The 15,003-nt window shown below is 35.3% G+C and overlaps 1 protein-coding gene across 37 annotated transcripts in view; it reads right to left on the bottom strand.

Annotated features, from left to right (window-relative positions):
* The window catches only part of PTPRD (protein tyrosine phosphatase receptor type D), a 528,787-nt gene that overhangs the window by 319,548 nt on the left and 194,236 nt on the right, over positions 1-15,003 (bottom strand). For all 37 annotated transcript variants that reach the window (XM_032595610.1, XM_032595608.1, XM_032595594.1 and 34 more), the window contains exon 3: positions 1,791-1,936. In XM_032595610.1, coding sequence (XP_032451501.1) covers positions 1,791-1,936 — 146 coding nt within the window. The remainder of the gene's footprint in view (positions 1-1,790; positions 1,937-15,003) is intronic.

The raw sequence follows: 15,003 nt of genomic DNA on the forward strand, positions 1-15,003 counted from the left end.
AAAATGCATATATACTATTCCAGGTTTTAAAGATTTCAACCCAAGACTCAACACTATTTGATGTAGGTGCTTCATGTAAAAATAATTTTCCTTGGCTGTGTTTATATGACTCTCATTAGGAATTATATAATGAGCAGAGCTCATGCTTTGGAATGTTTACTATTAAGTTTAATCTTGGTTACAATATTTTGTCAAGAAGCTATCATCAACAGGAAGTATGATGTCAAACTCCTCTTTAACAAAAAATGAAATTTCATTTAAACTAAAAAAAATTACTAAAGATCACATACACACACACACACATCACTTTCTACATGATATAAGAACTGTTTCTCAAATCTTAAGATTTTTTTATGTTTAAATAACTGTAGGTATTTGATTTTCAAACAAATGTAATTTTACATTTATCATTTGTAAACTAGAGTGCACATTTCAATTTTTGGAGGTATAATTAATTATACCCTTTATGCATTTGGACCATTTACTGCTCTGTGAAAAGTGGTGAAAAATGAGTAAAATAAAAATGTTCTGAATTTTGTACTTGCTATGTTTCTTTTAACTAGAAACGGCCTTTAATTTGCTAAACTATTCATTAGGCTATGGAGTATGTCAGAAACTCAGGTAAGAGAAAGTGACTTTTACAATTTGGGGCAGTTTGGACGTTTTGGTATTTTCTAAGAATCAAGCACTCCTCTTTAAGTCTTAAATCTCAGGCATGGTATTGTGTGCTTCTTCCAATTTTCCTCTGCAAATTTCTGTACCATTAATCTCCTTAAAAACACCCAAAATAATATCTGAATTACGCTTCATAACCTTCAACACACTGAGCTTTCCAGAGTAATTTGTTTAATAGGTTTAACTGCAATATCAACCTGATTGGGTATGTTCTTCCAGAGTAGTGCTTAGACTAACACACTGGAGCTCATCTCTCATTTTAGCTTATGGTACTTGTAAAACACAGGTGTGAGGTGTAGTGGACAACTTCATTGGCTGCCCAGTATCCATTCCCCTTCTTCCTTGTTATATGCATCTGATTTCCCTATAGGAAAACATTGTCCCCTCATTCCAAAGCCATAGAGTTGGATGGAACTGACCCCATTCCCAGCAACAGAGGTAGGTTCAGATGAAGTTAAATTAGTTGGCCTGTACCATCCAGTTGTCTATCTACAAGCTTGTCCAGGGACAAGCACATAATTCAATAAGAGCTGATAGCATAGGAAGTTGTCACTCATATTATAGACTTGGTTGTGAGAGGATGTGAGACTCCCATATTGCAATTTTGAGAGGGAACAGTCTGAGGATGAGGCTAACAGATGGATACCAGGAATACTTTGAGCCGGGTACAATCAAATACAGGGGCGCCTGGGTGGCGCAGTCGGTTAAGCGTCCGACTTCAACCAGGTCACGATCTCGCGGTCCGTGAGTTCGAGCCCCGCATCGGGCTCTGGGCTGATGGCTCAGAGCCTGGAGCCTGTTTCCGATTCTGTGTCTCCGTCTCTCTCTGCCCCTCCCCCGTTCATGCTCTGTCTCTCTCTGTCCCAAAAATAAATAAACGTTGAAAAAAAAAAAATTTAAAAAAAAAAAAAAAAAAAGTTAGTCACCTGAACCCCCCAAATTCCCTTTTAGAAAGAGTCATTTAGAATTAAGTTTTCCAACACAAGCAACAAAAAGAATGCCGTATCTCAGTGATTACAGCACTTTATATCAAGTAAAACAAGCAAGTAATATACAAACCAAAGATATAGTGGATACATTTTCCCCCCAGAGAAACAGAACAATGGACCTAATACCTCAAATCTCTGATTGCTGACTTTCTTTCCTTTTTTGTTCCAGACAATTTTAGGTCTTGGGTCTCCTGTAGCTTGGCAAATGAAAGAGGCAACTCCGCCAGAGACCCCTGTCTGGTCAACAGGAGTTCTTGTAAATCTTGGAGGTGCTGAAATACAAAGAAATAAACATGGCAATTAGATGGAAAATTGAAACACTAAGCATTGTCCTACTGCCATTGCTGTCCCCACAGCCCTCCACCCCAATTAGGCCGATACATATATACATACGTACATGCACACACCTGGATTACAAAATTAGAAAAGCAATTTTTACTTGTAAGGGTAGCTTAAAGGGGAGGGAGGTAACTTTCTGGTCAAGTTATCTGGTAATGCTTTTATTGCTGAAATCTGTATTAAGGCAGAGATCCAATAACATCTGAAAAGCAACATCACACATTAATTTTTATTACCAGTATAAAAAAAATCCAATTTGTCCTCTGTAACAAAATGAGCTCATCAATCAAAGTGAGTAAAATTTTAGCTCTTTGCTTTGATGCTGCTATCAGGGCACTGCCAGAAAGCAGCATTGCCACTGGTAAGCCATTAAAATTAGTGACATTTAAGGGAAATTCTAGGAAATTATAAAGGGAAAAGAAATATAGCCCTGAATTAGAAGGTTTGGCAAGAAACAGAAAGAGGGAAAAACGGTAAAGTGACTCTCTAACCCAGATAGTGTGAGCTGCCTTACTTGAAGCTTAACTTCACAATTTATATAAAAGAGGAGCCAAGAAGCCACCAAAGTTATAGCAATAAATAAATAAATAAATAAATAAATAAATAAATAAAAATTAATAAAACAATACAGTACAAAATAAAATAAACAAAATAAAATAAGGTATTTTTGTAAAAAACCCAAAAGATGTAAACTTAAAGATTCCTAAAGATAAAAGGCCAGAAGTTAGAGACTCTTTAAATGTCTTCCACTTCCTTAAGATATTCCTAACATTCACCCTCCCTCTTCAAAACCTACTTATTATCCATCTTGCATTTCCAGATCCAGAAATCTATTATATGAGAATTTAATAAAATGTAGATGGGCATTTATGTACAAAGATCTTCATTATATCATTAATTTAGCAAAGACTATATAAATACCCTCAATATCAAATAAAATTGGTATTGACAGTGAAATGAACTACAGCATGATGACAGAACATTCTAGAAATAGCCAATGTTATATTGATAAACTTTTTATAATATGACATGAGAAATACTTATGATTCAATGATAATCCACAAAAGCATCATACAAAATTATATATGAGAGGTATCAGGCAATAAAGAAAAATGCACCCAAAAAACACAGGACAGTGTGTGCTAAAACACTAATGGTGGTTTAGGGGGGAGGTATATTCATTATTTTTCCTACTTTTTCATAGTTTTCTTACATCCTTGAGTTTTTACAATTCTGTTGCAATTAGAAATTTTTTTTAACTTTATTTATTTTGAGAGAGAGAGACAACACAAGTGGGAGAGGGATAGGGAGAGAAGAAGAGAGAGAGAATTCCAAGCAGGGTCTGTGCCGTCAGCAAAAAGCCCAATGCAGGGCTCAAACTCATGAACCGTGAAATCATGACCTGAGCTGAAACCAAGAGTCAGACGCTTAACTAACTGAGCCACCCAGGCACCCCACCCTCTCTTTCTCTTTTTTTTTTTTTTTTTTTTGAAATTTTTAAAATTCAAAACCATCTTTTTCCATTTCATTTTCTATTTTCTTATCCCATCTACAAATTTTCTCTCTTACTATTTTTCAGTGAAATTCTATTGAAAAGTGGTTTTAAGTAACTATAGCTAACATTTAATTTGAAAATACTCCTTAAACCTTAAGGAAGAAGAAAACAACAAAGTTCATCACTGTTTGCTCAACACCATTTTTTTACTCTGCCTTGTTTTCATGTTTCCCATGTAATGCTCTTGCTGGCTTAATGGTGTGTATCTGACTCTCATCTTGGTTTTCCTGAAGTCAAGGAAGCCAGACCCACATCCTAGATCTACCATAATGTAGATGTAACATCCTGGGGGCAAAATGCCTAACTTTTCTGTTTCTAAGTTATAAAAATATGAAATGTAAAATAAATTATTTTCAGAGATCCCTTCCAATTCTGAGGTTTTCTAGGTTAGTGTATTATCTCCACTAGGAGAGAGAGAACAAAGAGTAGGGAGAGTCATCTTTGTAATATTAGTGCTGGGAAAGGAGTCTCTACCTCATCAGCAAATTCAACTTGGTGAGAGTGGAACTGATGGGAACATGGGTCCCTGTTGTTAGAAACAGCACCTCCTGCAACATCTATGAGTAGCAGTACAAACTTGATGATTACTAGACATGCTGGAAGTAAGGGGTGCTGGACTTCGGCTCGGGTCACATTGGGCTCTGTGCTAATAGTTTGGAGCCTAGAGCCTGCTTTGGATTCTGTCTCCCTCCCTTTCTGCCCCTCCCCTGCTCACACTCTGTCTCTTTCTTTCTGAAGAATAAACATGTAAAAAAACTTTAAAAAACCTGCTAGAAATACTTAAAATGATTTGAAATGACTAACAGTAAGAAGAATTAAAAAAAAAAAAAAGAAAACTCTGCACATTGATGTCACTTTTCTGGAAACAAACAAAAATGATATTAGAAGTATTTATATTTTTCATTCTGCTGCTACAAACAATGCAAATTGATAATAACCACACACTTGTCACCATCTAATATGGAAATTATAATCATGCAATTAAAATTCCTAGGGAATTTCCTGGGAAAAATAAAATGTATCTCACTGCTGTATCAAATGCTACAACACTCATTTTGGGAACCTTCCTTTTCAAAGTACATAGCTTAAAAATGTTCCACCCTTAATGAAAATTAATTTTAATAACTGTATTCTCCTTTAAGTTGTGTTTTGAAATTCCTTGCAAGAATATGTGAATGAGGTAAAGGGCCATGATATAAAATATCTAGGTACTAATCAGAAATTAAATATATCTAGAATACAGGATGCCATTCTTGCTGTACTGGGTTTTGTTATGTTTGTGTGTTTTAAGAGATAGCTTCCTATTTCTCATCACAAAAAAAAAAAAAAGAGGGAAATTTGGAGTTTCTGACACCCTACAAATAAGCAATAGCTTCTAGAACAAGGGCTTCCTAAATTCTGGAGAGTGGGGTGCTAAGGAGTCAAATTACTGTTAAACACATAAATCTGACTTCTACAAGGAAAGCACAGAAGGCAAATCCCTGTATCAGGGAAGAAATGTGACTACTATCCCAATGCTCAGGTATGTTTCTAACTCATCTTCATTTTCTGGTCATACCTGGAAGTCTTCATGCTAATATTCCCAAATATTCAAATCTTCCAGTGATACAACCCCTGGATGTTACTATAAATATTTTGTTTTTAGACAGGAGGTCAGTGAACAAAATTAACCTTTTGAACTGTGGAAAATTTATTAAAATAACCAGTTAGAATCTGCTTCATGTCTGGGACTGTTTCCTTAATCCCTACTAAATGCCACTGCAGTGACTCGGTATTCTTCAGAAAACAAAAACAAACAAAAAAACCCTGAAAAGTCCTTAAATGTATTATTTGAAAATAAGAAATGAAACTGATCACACTGCATTAAAACGAAAGGCATATCAAGTGCTGTACGCAGAGACTTTTTTTTTTTTTAAGACATTAGCTTTCACAGACAAAATCATGATTTTCTTATGGGATCTGATGTGAATGTTTTCTACATTTGCTCACAAAATTCAAACCACAAAAAGGATAAATTCCATCATTCTATGATGCAAAGTTTGGTTTCTAGATACTATAGTAAAATTCCTTCAGTAAGCATGTTTGTTGCATAAATAATCATCTTGGCTGGTCAAATTCTGAGACTGGTGCTGTCAAGTCTAGGTAGCCATCCAAAGGAAAGAAATGAGAAAGAGAGAAGACCAAACCTAATAACTCCAACAAACGCTTGAGGCAAGTAAAAGTTTATTCCCAGAGGGATATAATAGCATAGCACCACTTCCTCTTTGCTAATATCTCAGCTTAGTGAAAGAAACCAAATGAATCTTCTGCTGTCTTTTGTCATGGATAGTACTCAAATTTAAGTCAGGCTCTGAGGATAGGAAGAGAAGAGAATCTGCATAAAAAGCATAAAACAAAAACTTCTACTAAAAAGACACACAACATGACAGCCTCAGGTCTGAATAATCAAAATTCCCATGTTTATCTCATGAGATACACTTGCAAATACACCAAATATTATAGGTGGTGTAAGAAAAAAAAAAAGAAATATCAAGAATGTAACGATGGAGACAAAGACATTAAAACTTTACAGTCACCAGTGCGTAGACAGGTGCCCTTCCATTATTGTAGCTAACCGCCATTGCTATCCAACTAAAGCTGCCAGCACTGTGCTTTGCAAATGCATTTCTGCTCAAGCTCCTTTTGACAAGTGAAGAATATGACCTTTTATTAAACTAATGCTGGGCGCTGCAGAGGTCAAATTACTATTAAACTCAGAAAGTCTATTTTCTAAATGGAAAACAGAAAAGCTAAACATGCATATGAGTCAGAACAGAGGCATGGCTGACATTCTAGAAAGTGTCTGCCATGCTCACTTGCTGTTTTCAAAGACGATGCATTCTCAGGATGCAGACATTAGCTCTAAAAATCTAGTAGATTATTCTTGCCTGCACAAATCAAGAGGAGTCACAAACTGCTGACTGATTTTTGCTTCCAAGAGGTTAGTTTGTTTCTTGATAAATATAACCAATCCACAGTATCTTTGCACTTAATGATTGTTAATATTTTGATGCCATATCAGGTTTCAAGTTGCTAGGCTCTCTGAAGACAAGGTGATAAGTCCAATGAACACTTATGGTTATTAAATTAAGGGGACAGACCCTACCAAGACCAGTTAGCTACCTTCGACCAACTTTAACAACGTGCTCTATCAAGGACAAAATTCTCCCATTAGTACACTATATCAGATAGAGCTAGACATTAATGGGGGAGAACCATTGAAATCTACTAGTAACATCCATGCAAGAAAGGAATTTATGAGAAATTCTTAAAGGTTAAGAAGACAACTCAGATTTGCAGTAACTTGATTGGCCAACTGAGAATAACTTAAAACCGATTCACAGTAAGGACTACACACTACAAAAGTGAAGGGAAGAAATGAGGGTGCCATTTGTCTAATTTAATTCTAATGAATAAGCCGCTTCTGCAGACATCAAGGAAATATGACGAATGAGGAGCAAAACTAACAGCATGTAACTAATTGGCTTTGTTTCTTTCAACTGATTAACATTTCCTTAAATAGAGACTTCCGTTCTTAAAGGGGTGTTTGTCACAATAACATATTTAAAATCTTGAAAGGGGAAGGTTAAATGATGTTATTTAATCACACTAAGGGAGAGAATCAGGGAATATTCAGTAGGAATGAATAGGTAGTTCTGTCCTTAAAAATCTGCCTCCTCCAAAAAAAGTGTCTGTAGAATTCATGAGACTATCAAATGAACTCATCCTGTTTTTTCTTTCTTTGGAAGTAACAGGGTGAGGGCTCTGAAGAGAAGCTCAGGAACAGGGTCTCTGGGGTTGAGTGAGAAATGCAGAGCATAGCAGGCAAGTCAGGGTGGTTCTAAGGGTAATGGTCAGGTCTGAAGGTACAGGGGCAGAAGAGCTATTGAGGCTTTATATTCCCTTCCTGCCACAGCACATTCATTACCACTACCCCAAGCACAGAGAGTGGCTAGAATTTAGTGGATAATGAATTCCCTGTTAGGATTCATTTGATCCTTACTGAGCAGGATATATAGGGAAGAAAGTATGGCTGACATACCAGCAAAACCACATGGGTACATGACAAGAAAAGAGCAAGGTCCCAAAGTTGATGCATAACTTCAAGGAAGGCAGAACTGTGGCACACGCCAGCCTGGATTGGTTTCTATGGCAGAGATGTTCTACGTAAACTGGGATCTGTGGGGACATCTAGCCTATCACACGGGATCTGAACAGGGTCACATCTGATACCCATGGACAGGATAGACCTTCAACATCAAATAGACTTTGTTTGAGTCATCAGTGATACTGTTTTTCAATCTTATAGCCTTAAAACTTGACTTAAGAAACACTACACTTCAAGATGGGATAAAGAAATAACTAATCTTTAGTAAAACCCATGCAATGGACTAAATGTTTTATAGATCTCACATGCAATGTTTTCCATAGTCCTGCAAAATAATATCATTTTTCTTATTTTATACAATTATAGAAAGCTGTATAGTACTATAAAAATTTGGAAGAAAAAAAATGAAGGAGGGAGAAAAGGGAAAAAGAAAGAAAGGAAGGTTCACTGAGGTTATGAGTGAGTCATGAACTTTTGATCTAACTGTGAAACTCCAATATTCTTACTATGCCAAATTAGAAGATGGGAAATTACAATGAAAATGCATAGGCAATATGGTATAGCTCAATTTATTGTATATTTTCAAATCTGTTTTAATTAACTATTAAATGTATAGTGAATGCTTTCCCAAGGGTTTGCTGTATTACACCAACTGTTTTTCACTTGTTAAGTGGAAAAGCTCACTCAGAAGGCCTACTGAAATTATTCTTCTAATTTCCAGAAGCCAATTTAAATCAAGGATAAATTAACTATGATGCCTACTCAACAGACAAAAATCAATGACACAAATTTCATAAACAGATCATGTAAGTTCCAAGGTTAGTATGGTAGAATATTTTTGTATCATTCAATGTATACATTAAATTTGTTCATGATGGATAAAGACAAGTATCCCACTGACATTCTTCACATCAATTTCCCCTTTTCCTTTCCAGAGCATTGCAGTGACATATTCTATGCATGTCTACACCATTAATTTTATTAGGGCTTCAAACTTCAGTTCTTTGAAAATGACCCTAAAGCATTCTTCCATTGAGTAAACAGATGTCCATGCCTCTGTATAACTATCAATATTTAAGTTGAGAGAGGATTAATATATATATAGACAAAATAGAGAGAGAAAAGGAAAAGGAGGAAAAAAGGAAGAAGGACAAGAAGAAATTTAATTTAATGGAAAGATATCTTGAAACATTCCTCAATGCCAAGTCCTCATTTCTAACCACTTGAAAGATTGCCTAGCAGCATCCCAGAATCATTATTGTGGAAACACACCATTGCCATCTGCCTTCCTAATCCTCCCTCTCTTCCCGTTTCTATTTTTATCTGTGGCACTCCCACCTTCCAAACACCCAACCTTGCAGCCCTGACCTCTTCTTTGTCTTGTTATCCTGCACCCCACTACATTCAGTTATTAAGTCCTATAGATTCTGCTTCTACTACGTCTCCTCTTTTTTTCATATCCAGTAACAACCACCATAATTCTCCTTCAAAGATGGATATCAGAATCCTTTGGAAGCCTCAAACAAACAAACAAACAAACAAACAAAAACTATAGGTGCTCAGACTCCACTTTAGACCAACTAAAATAGAAAATCAGTGGGTAGGGCTGGGTAATTAATTTCCAGAGGACTCCAATGTTCAGCCACGTTTGAGAATCACTTAACGATATCATCGTACCTGAACTTTTCCATCTGGACACCCTCACTTCAGGTATTTATTGCTACAATCAATATCACACATTACTGTTAAACGTTCTTTTCCTTTCCCTTCTTGTTCTTTGAGGTTTTTAAAAATGCATCTATGATTAAAGCTCTTTTCCACTCAAAAGAAACACACAAATAAGTAAGTTTTAAGAGCTTACCACTGTCAAATAAAACCAGCAATTTTGTTTGTCCTTTAAGATCTTTCAAAGCTGCTACCAACTTATTTCCCCAAGTATGTTTCTACCTTTGACCATCAAGAACCTAAAATCCCCTGCCTTAATGCCCTGGTATATGCCATTCCCTTGTACAGAATGTTTTTTCCCACATGTTTAAATTTATAGAATTTATCCATTTTCAGTCCCACTAAATATCTTGAAGCCTTCTTTGAGCCTCCCATCTGGATGAAATCCACTATTCTTTTATCTCTTATAACAGTTTTGGTTTCTCTCTTATGTGTTAGAACCATCTATATTTTATTATAGCTATTTAGTCTCATGTATTTCTCTTCACATTAATCGCACTTTGAAAGAAGCATTTGTGACCTGGCCATCTCTGAAATCCCATAATTCCTAATTGCACCTGGCACACAGTAGATGTTCACTGCATATACAAACTCGGTATTAAGGCTCTCCAAGGCACTTGGGGTGCCACAAGAAGAAATAGAAATCCTTGGCTATACATTTATGAGTATTTAGGATGGATACTAATATTTAAACATGATTACTGTGCCTCTATTTGAAGTACATTTGCTTATAGAATCATAAATTAGCTGCAGAATGCAAACTTTATGTAATACACATTGACACTGCAAAACACTGATGTGACATGGTAAGACTGATGGAACCATACCAGGCCCTGAGTTGGCAAAACGTAGCATGGTCAAATAGCACATTCATGTGTCTACCTTAGGACTGATTTCTGATGAAGTCTAACAATGCAATGAATCTCATCTCTTTTATGAATTTATTCTACCTCATTGTTACCACAAAGTTATCCTTCTCCCTGCCTCTTTTTGCACTTTTCATTTTTAATTAAAATGACCTTATCTATTATACATAATAATATGTTCATTATACATAAATTAGAAAACATAAATTAAAAGAAAATTTAAAACATTCTAATGGTTATCATCTTGATGAATAGCTTTTAAGAATTATTCTATGCCCATTTAATATTTAATAATTTTTACAAAAAAGAGGCTACACTATACTTTTTTAAGAGCCTGCATTTTACTTAGAACATATTTTGAATATCTTTTTCTCACCAAGTATTTAAATTGAATGTCATTTTTATATTATGAAGTAGATAGATATATTTTAAATTACTATTAAGCATTTAGATTGTTTATAATTTTTCAGTATTCTAAAAAATGTTTCTTTTTTTAATTTGTTTAATGTTTATTTATTTTTGAGACAGAGAGAGAGACCGAGTGTGAGCCGGGGAGTGGCAGAGAGAGACAGAGACACAGAATCTGAAGCAGGCTCCAGGCTCTGAGCTGTCAGCACAGAGCCCAACGCAGGGCTCGAACCTACGAACTGTGATATCATGACCTGAGCCGAAGTCGGATACTTAACCGACTGAGCCACCCAGGCACGCCTCTAAAAAATGTTTCAATGATTATTCTTATCATTATATCCTTGCACGTATATGTAATCCCTATATATGATTCATCCCTACCTGTAAAATTTCAGTACAGGTGATGCATTCCTACATACAAAAACTATTAGATCAAAATATTCTTTGCTTTCAAGACTTCTTATACGTTTTAGAATAACTCATATATTCACATGAAAAATATATTTCAGCATGTCCAATTACCAAGACTATTGATAAAGCTGAAAATTATCACTTTGTCATTGGCCTAATTTTTATCCCTTTGAGCTATCAACAGGAGAGATAAAAGTAGAGGTCAGAGAGTGCCAGTTGTGAGGAAACAACCAGATAATCTACCTCATCAAAAAAGAATCATCTTCAAATACTCCTCAAGTCCTGCCTTTTCCATTTCTCCTAGGTTCAATGGAGTGTAAGGTAAATAAATACTCAGTGGTGAAGATGTATAGATCAATGAAGAAAAAGGAAAAGGATGATGACAAAGTATCTATAAAACAGAGTTATGGACAATAGTATATAAATGCTTTGGGAGATAATTTTCAACTTAAAAAGGTTGAAGTTCATTTTAGTTTTTCCAATTTTTTTTTAATCTTGTAGAGATGAAAGTACACATGAACTGGTCTATTTACAGCAGTTAAATAAATTTCTAGTTTGTCCTATGTCAAGATATATTAATACCTAGTCATAAACACTTGTTTGATAGCAGTAAAAGTTGCATGGCCTCACCACTGCAACTTTTTTTTTTCTTTTTTAACATACAGCCATGAGATATTATGACCAAAACAAACAATCCTCTACATTCACTGTGTCTGGGCCATAAAACTTCTCTGAACTATTGACACGCTCAGTAGGACTCACCATCTGTTTTGGTGTAAGACACTCAGAGTAACCACTGGTTTAGTGACATAAATTTCAGAAAGGCTGCCAGTGGTCTTGAATCACTCTTAGATACAATCTGTAAAGCCATTCTTACCCATTCCCTATGCCAGAGTAATGCATTCTTAATGAAAACATGTTATCAGCAGCACCATTTAGATATTTACTCAACATTTTCTACTTTAAGCCTCCGGGTTTGCTTACCACCTACTTATGCATTCAAAATACACAGACCGCGCATCCGTTTTCCTTCAATAGAGTGATAAAGGCTTTTATGCTGAAACAGATGAAAAGTCCTGCAATCTTCCAGGCTCATTCAGTAAAAATGTAGGAAGTGACACAATATTTATTGGCTTTTTTCATATTCCCTCTAAATGGTAATATACTCACAAGCCTATTTAACACACTGTATTTGACAAACAAAAAAAAAAAAAAAAGAAACTACACCAACCCTTTAGCATCTTTTTATAGAATTAGTTTTCAAAGCAGATTCATTTACATCATTCACTGCTAATTTACTCATTAATCACAATTTATCACATCAGATGTGCTGATCATCATTAAAAGTAATCATTTATTTTTCATTCTAACCCATTGCTTATCATGTACCTGCAAATTGGATCACACAGGAAAGGTAATTGGCTTATTTGAAAAAGAACATGAGCACAGATATAATTGAAGTGTCAAAGAAAGAAAAATAAAAGATAAAACATTGGCAGTTTCCCTCGATTTTTCCCCAATTTTATGTTACCAAACTCTGGAATATGGATCCAATTACTTCCCTCCTAAGAAATTTCCAATATATCAGTTACATAAATGATGTCTTATTATGTCCTCAGAGGAATGAGACTGATGCTGTGCTGGCTTCACTTTAGACACCAGTAGCAAACCAATGCCACAAAGAGAAGATCTTCTGATACCAATGGAAGTGCTTTGAGCCAATATGGGATACTGTGTGCAACTCTTGCCTTCCAACCAAAGTCAGGTGTTACTACAACTAGCAAAAGACTGGGTCCTTTCTTGCAAGATAGATTCATCTTCCAGGAATAAAGGGACTGCAAGTTGGAATCTATCCCTTTCACACTGCTAAATTAGCAAACTACTTTGGGAAATAAAAGTAATTAAAATATGCCCAAGTGGCTGTAACAAGGAAGGAGTGTATGCGCATGCACATGGGCACACTTTCAGTGAATAGTGAAACAGATTACTAAATGATGTTCAAATGTATTTACTAGAGAAATGCAGAGGCATTATCATAAGAAAACCTTGTTAACAGACAAAATAGCATCTCTTTATTTATATACTGTATTGATATGTTACAAAAATGTTTTGTCTAGAATAGAATATTGTAGAAAAAATGGAGTTTTTATTACACAGGAAATAATTATAAAATATAGCTTTATAATAAATGGGATAGCATTTCCTAAAGATAGTCTATAATTAATATTATCTTCTAAATGAATAATGATTTTAAAATGCTTCCAATAAAGAAGCATTTAAAGATTTCATTATTTAAAAATATTTCTTTGGTATTCAATGTTTTATTTTAAGGTATATTACCATTTGTTACTAAATATGTACACATATAATGAATGAAACAATGGAAGAATTAAATGCAAAATAGAAAAAAACAGACTTGCGTATATGACATTGTTGTTTTAGACCGAAGTAATGGTTTTAAAAATACATTTGAAAAATGCCCAGCATTATCACATTTAGCCCAATACTTTGCTAGAGATCATAATATTCTTCTAAGTTTCTAAGACTTATGTCATAGCTTCATTTTGTGTAATACATAGCATAGTGTAGGCATTCAACACCTTTTTTACAAAGGCACAATTATTTTGTTCAGATGAATATTTTACATATGCATCTATGTCCTTCCACATATTTTCCACTAAATTTAGATTTTTTTTTTTTAGTCCACATCTCTGTAGACCTAAAGCCAAAAAGGTATTTGGCAGTGATTTGCAGGATTCTAAATATTCTCATTCAATATTAGGGAACTATTAGAACCAATAACATTTTGTAGGATATTAAAAATACTCATTTTCTGGTATTCTTCCAAGTGAACACATGTAGCAAGCAAAAGAATGGCATTTATTGTGCATATTAAATCCATCCTTTCTAAAATAAAATTGAATTCTTTTTTAGAGTCAAAAGAAAGAATCTACATTCATGGAACACAAACTGGGGAAAGTGGTCCATAAGATGTCTCACTGAGATTAATCTTGCTAACCATGATTGAGCTCTGCATTCTCAAAGAGTAGCCCGTCACCCACCCATTCTCAAATTCTACCCAGTGAGCTATTTGGGGGTACAAAAGATGGAAAGCATGACAACTGGTTTATGCTAAGGCTGTGAAGTCATGTACAAGCAGGCAAGGATAATAATAGATGATCACCCAGGGCCGTGGAGTGGCCCTGTCCACACAGAAAACTCAAGTTGACATTAATTGGATCCTGGCACAGAGAGGATAGGGTATGATTCCTTGGTTTGTAGATGAAAATAAACCTTTAAAGAACTTTAATAAAATGAGCCCTGGATGGAACAAAGTAGAATGCTATAATCTAATTCTTGCTCTTTCTTTTTTTTTTTTTTCAGCTATGTCTCCATAAAATAACCCTATCAGCATTTCCATGACAGCATGTTAAATCTGAGGAGGAAATGGCTCATTCTTGCCGCCTGTGAACTGAAACACATACAGATTTAGAAAGCCAACAAGAGGAGGGGGAAGGGTCCTCTTTTTTTCTCTGTCCTCATTGAAATCTGTTATGCTCCGGCCAATCCTTTTGTTCCCATTTTCTCTAATAGCATCAGATTTATCTACACAAAGACCCATGCTTTGGTAAGAGAATTTCGGTAGCACTTGAACCTTGACACAAGGTGACACTACTCAAATAGTCTGGAAACATTTTCAGTCGGATGAGTTTTCCAGTATCAAGTCCCTAATTTGTATCCCTGGGCAGTGCAGACCCTGGTACCAGCTGAATGCCTTGCAGTTTATGCATGCTTTTCTAGGGAAACACATTATCTGAGCCCCAGGAATACGGGAGGCATTCCAAAACAGCACAGACAGGGAGGACCTTTATTTGCCAACTAACTTTT

This window comes from Lynx canadensis, chromosome D4, assembly GCF_007474595.2.
Source record: "Lynx canadensis isolate LIC74 chromosome D4, mLynCan4.pri.v2, whole genome shotgun sequence".
Taxonomy (NCBI): Eukaryota; Metazoa; Chordata; class Mammalia; order Carnivora; family Felidae; genus Lynx; species Lynx canadensis.